The sequence below is a fragment of the Tasmannia lanceolata genome, unplaced genomic scaffold (genome assembly GCF_043159265.1).
Source record: "Tasmannia lanceolata isolate RefF3 unplaced genomic scaffold, GAP_Taslan_0.1 ptg000008l, whole genome shotgun sequence".
Classification (NCBI taxonomy): Eukaryota; Viridiplantae; Streptophyta; class Magnoliopsida; order Canellales; family Winteraceae; genus Tasmannia; species Tasmannia lanceolata.
In genome coordinates this window covers 57,101,959-57,114,520 of record NW_027518685.1, presented here as the reverse complement: position 1 = coordinate 57,114,520, position 12,562 = coordinate 57,101,959, and the positions used below count along the sequence as shown (strand labels likewise).

The window sequence follows — 12,562 nt, the reverse complement described above, 5'->3', positions numbered from 1 at the left end:
TCTGTTTTTCTGAAATCTCATGTGGGGAGGAAAGAAAGGAGACTTGTTGAAACAAATGCTTTTGATTTATTTTGGTAAGTTGAAACCTTAGATAGATGAGTTTAAATGTTCTTACACATAGGCAGTGTTCCCTGCCCCTGGCTGTCAATCATGGTCCAGTTTAGATTGTTTGAAGTATTAACTCATCTGTGTAAGCCCAAGGGTTCCCCATGGGTTCATTCAATCACCTTGTTTGATGATAAACAAACGGAAATTGATTAGTCATTTATGGACTGATCATTTGCCTCGAGTGTTGTGCTTTAGACAGGTCCTACACAAGTCAAATCATACTAGCACACACCTTGTTGGCCTATGCTTGAAGATGAACCAATCAATGGACAAAGGAGCTAGAGCATACTTGGACAAACCACCCCTTGGAGGATCTACCAAGGAGAAGCTCAGCAATCATCTCAAAGCATTAAACATACAGAGAAGATCATAATGGCGAAAGCTGGAGGATCAAGAACCAATGCAAAGGACCAAGGAGCTTGTACCACAACTTGAAGATGTCAAGCATGGAAGCTCAATCATAGAAGATCCCAGCTCAAGAGAAGATTTCAAGAGAGTGATAGAAAGGGTAGAATGTATTCCTATCTCTCTTGCATTTTCTCTTGTCAAGGCACATTGTTTAAACCCCTAAAACTAGTGAAAAATAATATTTTCCAAAGAGACTACAACACACCTTTAGAGCCTAATTGGATTAGTGAATGACCATGTGGTGTTCCATCAATGTGGAACCTCATGACATTCCATTTAAACATGATAAAATTGAGTTCCAAAAGCCAAAGAAAAATCAGCACTGAAAAATAGAAAATCTGCTGAAATTAGGTTTCTCGGAACTCCGAGAATTTTCTCGGAACTCCGAGAGTTATCTCGGAACTCCGAGAAATGGTTCAGGAGTATAAACTATACTCTGGACATTTTCTCGGAACTCTGAGAAATGGTCCAGGTAGTAAAATTTGTATTATGGCTGTTTTCTCGGAACTCCGAGAATACTACGAACTCAAAAAATTATCGCCGTTGGAAGCCCAACGGCTAGTTGACTGTTTGACCCGAAAATAACCGTTTTGCCCCTGAAACGGTCATATTGAGTTGGGACACCATATATACTCATCTAATGGGTCTAAAACACTTGATGAACACTGTCCAACTTCAACAAACCCTAGAAAATCATTTCTGAACTATTTTTGGGTTAATTTTTCTCTCACCAACCAAACTCATTGTGCCTTGATTTGAGAAAATCATTTGGGCTTAGACTTAAACTTGTTTATCTTTGAGAGTATATTAGGAGCTTCATTGTGCGTTGTAGTCTACTTAGAGGCAAAGCTTTCTTCTTCTTCTTCATTCGATCGGCGGCAAGGGCGTCCGTGTTTAATTCCCTTGGGTGAAGCGCTTAGAACTCGGCGGAGAAGGAGAGTCATTGTAAAGTGGAAGGGCATCCTTATTTAATTCCCTTGGATTGTAAAAGCCTCGGAGCCGGGCGTCGTGGAGGTCTCAATAGTGGAAATCCTCAAGTGCGACCTTGAGAAGGGTGGAGTAGGCCGTTTGCCGAACCACTATAAATCTTTGTGTCACTTGTGTGATTGATATTTCTCTCACTCCCTCTCACTCTCATATTTGATTATTTGTGCTTGCATTGTTACTTAGAATTGAGTGAGTAGTTAGCATTGATAATCAACCTAAATATCTTAACCTTGCTAACTAGGCTATTAAATCACTTAATGAAGTTTGCTAATCAATTAAGGTTTTGAACTTACATTAATTTGTATTATTGTTTTAAGTTCAACCATTTCAAACTTAATTAAACAAGGGATAAAACTAGGGTGAAATTAGTAAAAGTTTTTAAAAGGCAAAAGTTTTATAAACATCCTATTGACCCCCCTCTAGGTTGCCAAACCGAGTCACTCCTGGCATTATAATCTGGTTTTGGACCAAAGAATTCTCTGACTGGTTATTTCGAAGATATGCCCTGCTAACAATCAAGTCGTCCTTCACGGATTTTCAACTTGACGGACCGTTTATAACTTAACTTTTGCTAGAAATATGTTTCAGGTTGTGTTTCTACAGGTATGATGATCATAATTTTTTGCCTAAGCAGCCCTTTCAGGTTTTCGACTTAGCAGATCTTCAGATCTTCTTGTTTTGGACATTTGGAAGATTTGTGGGGTTCCTGAAAAGGTTTATTGGTTTAACTAATGGTGACCGAACCCGAGATAATCAGGTTGCCTATGTACCCCAAGAAATGGTTGGGATCAGGTCCGCATAGTTCGAGGCTTCCTTGTGAGGAAACTAGTTGGGTGCTTTGGCTTTGCCAAATGAGACCGAACCTGAATTGACCAGGCTGCCTACGTAGTTCAAGGTTGGGATCAGAAATTGTATCCCCGTTTAAACTTTGATCCCAACCCAAAGAAGGGTTGGGATCAGGATCGCGTAGTTCAAGGTTTTTCTGAGAAGTGTGGGTAATGAGTCATTTAAACTTTGATTGACAATCTTCGATCGTTTTTTATAGCAATATCTTTTTAACTTATCAAAGTTAGTGGGTTCAGAAATTGTATCCCCGTTTTGGTCAAGAAGTCTGACGGCTTTTCCAGGCAAGATTTCATCAACGACGTAGGGGCCAGATCAGTTAGGTCTAAATTTTCCCCGTGGATGGAAGATAGAAGCTCAACATTTCCTAAGCACCATATCCCCTTCTCTGAGTTTACGGATTCGAACCTTCTTGTTGAAAGCTCTTTCTAATCTGCGCTGATAGCCTTGTACATGATACGCTGCTTTCAACATTTTTTCATCCATCATACACAACTCTTGATGACGAATATAGGCTCATTCAGATTCTGGTAGATCACTTTTCATCAGGATTCTGAGGATTCTGAGTGAAGGGATTTTCAACTCGATGGGTAGGATAGCTTCCATACCATATGTGAGTGAATAAGGGGTGGCTCCAGTAGAAGTGCGGACAGACGTTCTGTATGCCCAGAGTGCGAACGAGAGTTTACTGGACCAATCTTTATACGATCGGGTCATTTTCTGAAGAATAGTCTTGGTATTCTTAATAGCTGCTTCGATAGTGTAATTAGTCTGAGGCCTATATGGAGACGACTTATGGTGCTTGATTCTAAATTCTTCACAGAGTGATGTTACTTCCTTCTTGAAATGCGAACCATTGTATGATATCAATTCGTGAGGGACTCCATATCTACAGAAGATGTTGGCCCTGGTGAACTTTGCGACTGATGCTGACGATATCGAAGCGTACGATTGTGCTTCGATCCATTTAGTGAAATAATCGATTGCAACAAGTATGTATTCGTGCCCACTGGATGACTTGGGAGAGACTTTGCCAATAATATCAATACCCCACACTGAGAACGACCATGGAGATGTGAGTGAGTGTAGCTTTGATGGCGGCACATGTATCAGATTAGCATGGATCTGACATAAGTGACATGTTTTGACAAACGAAAAGCAATATGTTTCGAGGGTAGTTCATAAGTAACTAAGACGAAGGATCTTCCGTGCTAACATCTTGCCATTCATGTGAGGACCACAGACACCGGAGTGAACATCTTTTAAGATTTCTGCGGCTCTATCTTCATCAACACAAAGGAGCTGAACTCCATCAAATGATCAGCGGTAGTGGTCTCCTCCACAAATGACATACCTAGATGCCAGTTTCTGTAGTGCTCTTCTCTCCTTTAAAGAGGCCTCTGGGGGTGTCCCCTGCCGGAGATAAGATTTTTGATATCGAAATACCAAGGTTTACCATCTGGACATCTGGCTCCTATCTGAATCATGTGTACGTGTGCTGGGACGACATGTCATTTTATTGCCAAAGGACGGACCTTGACCCCAATTGGGATATCAACCATGGATGCAAGGGTGGCTAGTGCATCAGTGAACCTGTTTCTCAGTCTAGAGATGTAGGTGAAGCTGATGTTGTGGAAACTCTTCATCAGGCTCGTAAGGTAAGGGTGATATGGAATCAACCTATCTTCTTTGGTGAGTCATTTTTCATTTGTTTGACAGATGATTAATAGAGAATCTCCGTATACATCGAGGTCTTGTACCTCCAAGGATAGAGCTGCTTCCAGACCGGCTATGAAAGCTTCATACTCAGCCACATTGTTGGTGTAGTCAAAGTCTAATTTGATAGAGATCAGTATGTGCTCATCTCGAGGTGAAACAAGGACAATGCTAATCCCTTTGCCTTTCGAGTTGGATTCTCCATCAAAGTACATGGTCCAAGTAGTAAGAGTAGGGACATCTCCGATCATCATGATTCCTTCGTCTGAAAACTCACAGCTCAATTCTGCATCTTCAGTGGGTGCCTCAGCTAACTACTCTGCAATGATTCTGCCTTTAACAGACTTCTGGGTGACATACATGATATCAAACTCTGATAACAACAACAACCAATGTGCGGTTCTGCCAATCAGGGCTTGTTTCTTGAAGAGATACTTCATCAGATCCATACGAGAGACGAGGTAGATTGTTTGTGATAACAAGTAGTGTCTAACCCTTTGAGTGGCCCACACCAAATGCTAAATAGGTTTTCTCTAGTTGAGTGTAATTCAATTCATAATCTAACATCTTCTTACTGAGATAATAAACTGGCATTTCTTTTGTTGTCTCTGGATCTTCTTGCGCCAACATACATCCAAGGGATGTTTCTGTGTTTGAAAGATACAAGAGGAATGGTTGTCCTGCAACTGATGGTGACAGGACTGGAGGTGATACCAGACAGTCTTTGATCTTTTCAAAGGCTTGCTGACATTCAGGGTTCCACTGTTTGGACACATTTTTCTTCAGAAGCTTGAAGATTGGCTCACACGTACTAGTAAGCTGAGTGATGAAACGCTTAAGTACTAAACTTTTCCTAAGAATCCTTTGACTTCTTTTTCTATTTGCGGAGACGGCATCTGCTGGATTGCTTTGACTTTGGCAGGGTCAACCTTGATTCCCCTGTGGCTAACATGGAAACCTAGTAATTTTCCCGAGGTGACTCCGAAAACGCACTTGTTCAGGTTTAGCCGGAGTTTGTACTTTGCTATCCTTTCGAAGAATTTTCTCAGGATGCGGGTGTGATCTGATCGATCCTTGAAATTCCACTTAACAACCCAAGAGGGGGGTGAATTGGGTTTCTTTTAAAATCTTACTAATTTAAAAACTTTGTTTGCACTAGTTTTAGATTGATTAGAAAATCAATATTAAGATTCAGAATAAAAGTAAAGAGCTTACCATAAGAGAAGGAGTGAAGAGACAAAGAGAATTGACATAAGGATTTTTATAGTGATTTAGTCTTAACCAAAGACCTACTCCACTCTTCTCAAGTTTGGCTCCTTGAGGTTTCCACTATCTTCTCCAAGGAACTTAAATGCGGCGTTCCTTTCGCCTTGTACAATTCGAGCTCCAAGCTCCAAGGGTCTTCTACAGCGCCCTTTGTTGTGAAATACAATGAAGAGAAAAGGATGTTGCTCACTTGTCTCTAGATAGGCTAGTACAAGTAGAAAGCACACTCACTCTCATAAGAAAAAGATGTACAAATGAAAAGCCTAAGGTCTCTCAAGAATAATCCAAGGTCAAATCACAAGAGAGAGAGGGAGGGTGAAAATCTTGAAGAAAATGAGTATTAACGTCTTTGAATGCTCTTAGAATGTTAGGTTAACTCATTTAATAGTTTTTCAAGAGTCCCAAAGTTCATATATATAGAGGGAAGAAAAATACACCTTTTTAAGCTCCCCAACGGTCTTCTCGGACACCGGGCTCAGAGCTCTGAGTCCTCTATTTTTTTGAACCTAGAATAATTCTCGGAGCTCCAAGAATTTTCTCGGAGTTCTGAGAAGCCTATAACCAGCAGGATTTCCTGTTTTCATTGCTGATTTTGTTTGGGCTTTTGGAACTCAATCTAAACATGATAAAGGGAATGTCATGTGGGTCCAAATATGTTGGGACACCAATATGAATATTCACTAACCAACTAAATCCTATTTAGGTTGATTATAACTCTCCTTTGTGCCTTAGACCTAGACTATACATAATAGACCATTTACATTCTAATTTTGCTAGTTCTTCAATCTTGTTGGCACCTTGTAGAGGCTTTGGCATATCTTCACTTAACTCCATTGATGCTTGAGCCAAGCTTGATCTTTTGAGTTGATCTCTATTCTTGTTGGGCTTGAATTCGACTTTGTCTTTGAATACCTTTGACTAGCCGTTGTGTTGGTCTTCTCTTGTCTTTGAATTGCCTTTGTGACGGTGATGCCTTCTTCATGCCTTTCATATCACTTTGACCTTGAATGATTTGTCATTTGTTGTGCAATCTTGAATGTACTAAAACTATGAACACAATAACTTAGTAAATGGAAATCATTAGTACATAAGGTCTTTTTATATCAAATTGAGTTTGTTAATCATCAAAACATGTAAATGGGAGTACTTGTTAAACCCTTAGGCTAACAATCTCCCCCTTTTTGATGAAGACAAACACAATTTGTTTTAGGGTAGGAGCTCCCCCTTGAGGGATGAATGGAACAAATTATGCTCCCCCTAAGAGATTGATTAGATTGACCATTTAACATATTAATTTGAATGATTGAAATTGATTGCAAGAGTACAAGCATGGAGCTTTGCTCCCCCTCAATATATGTATTTTATTATAACTCGGGAGCTCAAATATTCTCCCTCTTTTGTCAGCCCCAAAAATGTGGAACAAAAGGAATGAGGGTATGTGAGAACCAATGAGACAAGGAAAGTGCAATGCAATAGAGAAAGTAATGACAATACAAGTTATGGGAGCAATAAGAAATAGAACAGAAAAGCACAGGTCACAGTAAACCAAAGAGATATGTATATATATAGATGATGTGATATGCCACACATAGAAGGGCATACAACTATTCCAAGTACATAGCACCCACCACACATCATGACATCTACAGAGATATAGATCGAATATAGCCCAAAAAGATCCAACCTAGCATAAAATCATCCATCTAAATAGGATCCATACAAACAACCAACAATCCGAATACAACCTAGCCAAATACAAACAGATAGATAAGCCTAATACATCAGAGGAGTCTGATCAAAATGATGTCCAGCATTAGAGAACTACAGCAATCTACTGCTTTGGCCGAGGCGGTGGCGAATAAGAAGAATTGCCCGGCGCTGACCCCAAACAGTGGAACCCTGAATGTTAACAAGCCTTTGAAAAGGTCAAAGAATGTTTGTTATCGCCTCCAGGTTTATCACCAGCGGTCCCTGGGCGTCCTTTTCTCCTGTATCTTTTAAACACGGATATGTCTCTCAGATGTATGTTGGCGCAAGAAGATCTAGAGACAAGAAAAGAAATGCCAGTTTATTACCTCAGCAAGAAGATGCTAGATTATGAACTAAATTACACTCAGGTGGAGAAAACTTGTCTGGCATTGGTGTGGGCTACTCAAAGGCTTAGACATTACTTGCTTTCACAAAGAATCTACCCCGTCTCTCGTATGGATCCTATGAAGTATCTGTTTGAGAAACCAGCCCTGATTGGCAGAACCGCGTGATGGTTGTTGTTGTTGTTAGAATTTGACATCACGTATGTCACCCAGAAGTCTGTTAAAGGCAAAATCATTGCAGAATAGTTAGCTAATGCACCCACTGAAGATGCGGAGCTGGCCCGTGAGTTTCCAGACGAAGGAATCATGACAATCAGAGATGTCCCTAGTCTTACTACATGGATCATGTACTTTGATGGAGCATCCAACTCGAAATGCAAAGGGGTCGGTATTGTCCTTATCTCACCTCGAGATGAGCACATACCAATCTCTATCAAATTAGACTTTGATTGCCCCAACAATGTGCCAGAGTACGAATCTTGCATAGCTGGTTTGGAAGCAGCCCTACCCTTGGAGGTACAAGACCTTGATGTATACGGAGATTCTCTGTTAATCATCTGTCAAACAAATGAAAAATGACTCACAAAAGAGGATAAGATAGTTCCATATCACACTTACCTTACGAGCCTGATGAAGAGTTTCCACAATATCAGCGTCATCTACATCTCTAGATTGAGAAACAGGTTCGCTGATGCACTAGCCACTCTTGCATCTATGGTTAGTATCCCGGTTGGGGTTAAGGTCCGTCCTTTGGCAATAAAGAGACATGTCATCCCGGCACACATAAACATGCTTCAGATAGTAGCCAGATGTCCAGATGGGAAACCTTGGTATTTTGATATCAAAAATCTTATCTCCAGTAGGGGACACCCCCCAGAAGCCTCTTTAACGAACATTCGAGCATTACAGAAACTGGCGTCCAGGTATGTCATTTGTGGAGGAGACCTCTACCGCAGGTCATTTGATGGAGTCCAGCTCCTTTGTAATGATGAAGATAGAGCCGCAGAAATCTTAGAAGATGTTCACTCCGGTGTCTGTGGTCCTCATATGAATGGCAAAATGTTAGCACAGAAGATCCTTTGTCTTGGTTACTTCTGGACTACCCTCGAAGCAGATTGCTTTTCGTTTGTCAAAACATGTCACTTGTGTCAGGTCCATGCTAATCTGATACATGTGCCGTCGTCGGAGCTTCACTCGCTCACATCTCCATGGCCATTGTTAGTCTGGGGTATTGAAATCATTAGTAAGATCTCTCCCAAGTCATCCAGTGGGCATGAATACATACTTGTCGCAATCGATTACTTTACTAAATGGATCGAAGCATAGTCGTACACTTCAATATCATCTGCATCAGTTGCAAAATTCATCAGGGCAAACATCATCTGTAGATATGGAGTCCCTCACGAGATGATATCAGACAATGGTTCACATTTCAAGAAAGAAGTAGCATCGTTGTGTGCCGAATTTAGAATCAAACACCATAAGTCTTCTCCATACAGACCTCAAACTAATGGTGCTGTCGAAGCAGCTAATAAGAATATCAAGATTATTCTTCAGAAAATGACCCGATCGTACAAAGATTGGTGGAATAAACTCCTGTTCGTACTTTGGGCATATACAACATCTGTCCGCACATGTACTGGGGCCACTCCTTTTTCACTCACATATGGCATGGAAGTTGTCCTGCCCATAGAGTTGAAAATCCCGTCACTCAGAATCTTGATGGAAAGCGATCTACCAGAATCTGAATGGGCTCGAATTCGTCATCAAGAGTTGTGTATGATGGATGAGAAAATGTTGAAAGCAGTGTACCATGTACAAGGTTATCAACGTAGATTGGAAAGAGCTTTCAACAAGAAGGTTCGAATTCGTGAACTCAGAGAAGGGGATATGGTGCTTAGGGAATGTCGAGCTTCTATCTTCGATCAACGGGGAAAGTTTAGACCTAACTAGTCTGGCCCCTACGTCGTTGATGAAATCTTGCCCGGAAAAGCTGTCAGACTTCTTGACCAATACAGGGATAGGATTCCTGAACCCACTAACCTCGATCAGTTAAAAATATATTACTCTTAGAAGCAAATCAAAATTCGAACTACGCGGACCTGATCCCATCTTCTTTGGGGTAAGTAGGCAACCTGACAAATCCAGGTTCAGTCACCCTTTTAGCACAGCCCAAACAGAACCCATCACATTACCCCTTTCGATCCTACAGAAAAGCCTCAAACTACGTGGACCTGATCCCAACCCTTCTTTGGGGTACGTAGGCAACCTGATCATCTAGGATCGGTCACCATTGGTAAAACCAATAAACCTTTTCACTACCCCCACAAATCTCCCAAATGTTCAGAACAAGAAGATCTGCAGATCCGCTAAGTTGAAAACCTGAAAGGGCAGCTTAGGCAAAAATTATGATCATCACACCTGTAGGAACACACACCTGAAACTTGGTTCTAGCAAAAATTAGGGTATAAGTGGTCCATCAAGTTGAAAATCCGCAAAGGACGACTTGATTGTTGGCAGGGCATATCTTTGGAATGACCAGTCAGAGATTTCTCTTATCTAAAACAAAATGAGTTAATACTTCAAACAATCTCAAAGGTCTCTTGACCATGATTAAAAACCAGGGGCAGGGAACACTGCCTATGCGTAAGAATATTTAAACTCATCAATCTAGGGTTCCGACTTACCTGAATAAATCAAAAGCATTTGTTTCATTAAAGTCAAGTTTCCCTCCTTTCCTCCCTATATGGGAATTCAGAAGAAAAAAGAAGAAATTTCGTCTTTTCCTCTCAGCTATACCCTTGCCCAACTTTGGTAATCATATGTTGAAGAAAGGCACAACAAATTCCTTTATCTTAGAAGGTCGCAATCCAACTTAGTATTTTAAGTCTCAGAAGATCAGCTCAGTACCCTATGTACAGATCTCAAAAGACCAGCTCAGTATCCCGTGTACAGATCTCAGAAGATCAGCTCAACACCCCGTGTAGAGATCTTAGAAGATCAGATTAGCATCCCGTGTACAGATCTTAGGAGAACAACTCAGTGTTTCATGTACAGTTCTTAGAAGATCAAGATCCAGTTTTGGTACTCTGTGTACTGAAAAGAAACGTTCGAAGGAATGTAACTTTATCATGTGTGGCTATCGGCATGTATCTCTTTTGTGTTCGCAATAAAATTGCTACCCTGGTCTCGACTTATATTTAGCTTTCTCTTGTCTATGGGAATGAATACACTAGGGGCATTTTGGTATTATTAATCACAGAAATATGATTAATAATACAAAAATACATGATCAAATCACTAAGAAACCATGCAAGGGGCATTTTGCATTATTAGCCTTCACTAATAATGCAAAATGCTAGAAAATCAAAATCAGCTTTTACAATATTCAAAATCAAATTGTTTTAAGAACCATACTAGGGTCATTTTTGTATAAATATTCATCTAGAATAGATGTCTATTTATACAAAAATCCACTTTTCTCAAGAAAAGACAAATGCGAATAATTGCAAATAAAAGCAAACCAGTCAAAAGTAATCCATATATATATATATATATATATATATATATATATATATATATATGTATGTGTGTGTGTGTGTGTTTGATCATTTACAAAATGCATCTCATCCCCAACTGGGGAAATCAAAAAGAGAAAAACATAAACAGAATACGCTAATCACTACTCTGCCGGTGGTGGATCTCTTGGATCTTGCTCTGGACGATCCCTGATGTAGATGGACAGAAGGTGTAGCAGCTGCTCCAGGCTGAGAAACTGAAGAATTTCCTAGCTCTCTAAAACCCATATGAACATCGTCCAGGAGACGATGAAGTGAACTAGAAGTCATCGTCATCCCTGTAACAAGTAATCCTCGGATCGAGTTAAGCCCACCTCCAATAGCTGCAGATGCTTTGTCACTAGGGCCAATGTTTGGCTCTGAAGGAGGAGGCGCATACATGCCCCCAAGACCTACTCCAATCCTCACTCCCATCGCCAGGGCGGTGCTCTGTCTCGCCAGCCTCTTACCCTGCCTGCAATCAGGCGAGGTAGTCTCAGCAACCTCGGGGTCCTTTGGGACATAGTCCTCGTCAACCTCATCATCTCTATCGTCGGTACTATCCCGACCCTCTGCTACAGGCATCTCTAGCCTGTACACCTCCTCTAGCTCAGGATCTCCCCGCCTCTACCTCCTCTCCTGTACCCACAAGATGTTTCAAAACATCAAGATATATAAAATCATAGGTACAAGAATTCAATTTCGAAAAAGAGAAGAGCAAATACTTGTTTGGTCTGTGGACCCTTGCTCGCAGCCATTCTCTGTCTCAAAATCTCTATCTCATGCTGGAGCTCCAAAATGAGATGAGCGTCCTCCTGTCGAGCTGCCGCCATCATCTCATTCTTTCCTTTATCCTTACTGGCAAGTGACCGTAGAGCACCCACCATCAGCAACAGCTGATTTGCCTGATCGCAAGGGATCTACATTTGCTAAGTAAAAATCAAATCAAAAGTGCAAGAAAATTTCAAATTCTGAAAATTGCCCGACAGTTGTTAGGGCACGAGAGTCAGGGGATCCCCTATGATCCTGCCGGCAGTTTGAGGACTCTAGACTAGCTACCTGAGGCTTAGCGAGTGGTTCTACGGATAGAGGGATTCATCGTCCCGGACGACCACTTTCGGCTAGGAGACTACAAAGCTTGGGCCTCTATTGAGCTGATGGGTCTTTTGACCTCAGGAGAGGTATTCCTTTATACCTTCCTCTCTTTCTTTCACTTTGAATTGCTTTTGATTTTGAAATGCAATATCTGATGCGAGTCCTTTGTCTTCTACAGGAGGATCCGGAGACAGATGATCTCGCTGAGGCTCCTGCGCCCACAGAGGAGTCTTATGATGAGGACAGAGCTTTTCACGCTCCTATCAGGGCCACAGCCATCGCGGCCAGAGGTGGTCCAGTGATCAGAGAGCTTGCTCCGACGGCACCAGTGGCAGAGAGAGAGAGAGAGAGAGAGAGAGAGAGAGACCTATTACTCGCAGCATGGGAAAAGAGCCAGTGATGGCGTCTTCCTCGATGTCCACTTCTCTAGCGAGGGCGGCTCCTCGTTCATCAGCCGTACTGAGGGCTCCTGCCCGAGCGCCTCGCAGA

General features: G+C 41.4%; 2 protein-coding genes across 2 annotated transcripts; one reads left to right on the top strand and one right to left on the bottom strand.

Moving 5' to 3' along the window:
* Positions 1–2,862: 2,862 nt before the first annotated feature.
* LOC143883083 (uncharacterized) lies at positions 2,863–4,316 on the bottom strand. The gene is made up of 2 exons (XM_077386445.1): positions 4,107–4,316; positions 2,863–3,471 (listed from the first exon to the last, which is right to left on the bottom strand). Exons 1-2 carry the CDS (start codon positions 4,314–4,316, stop codon positions 2,863–2,865), a joined length of 819 nt encoding a protein of 272 aa, XP_077242560.1.
* Positions 4,317–8,828: 4,512 nt separating this feature from the next.
* On the top strand, positions 8,829–9,374 carry LOC143883082 (uncharacterized). The gene has a single exon (XM_077386444.1). It carries the CDS (start codon positions 8,829–8,831, stop codon positions 9,372–9,374), a length of 546 nt encoding a protein of 181 aa, XP_077242559.1.
* The last annotated feature ends 3,188 nt before the right edge of the window (positions 9,375–12,562 follow it).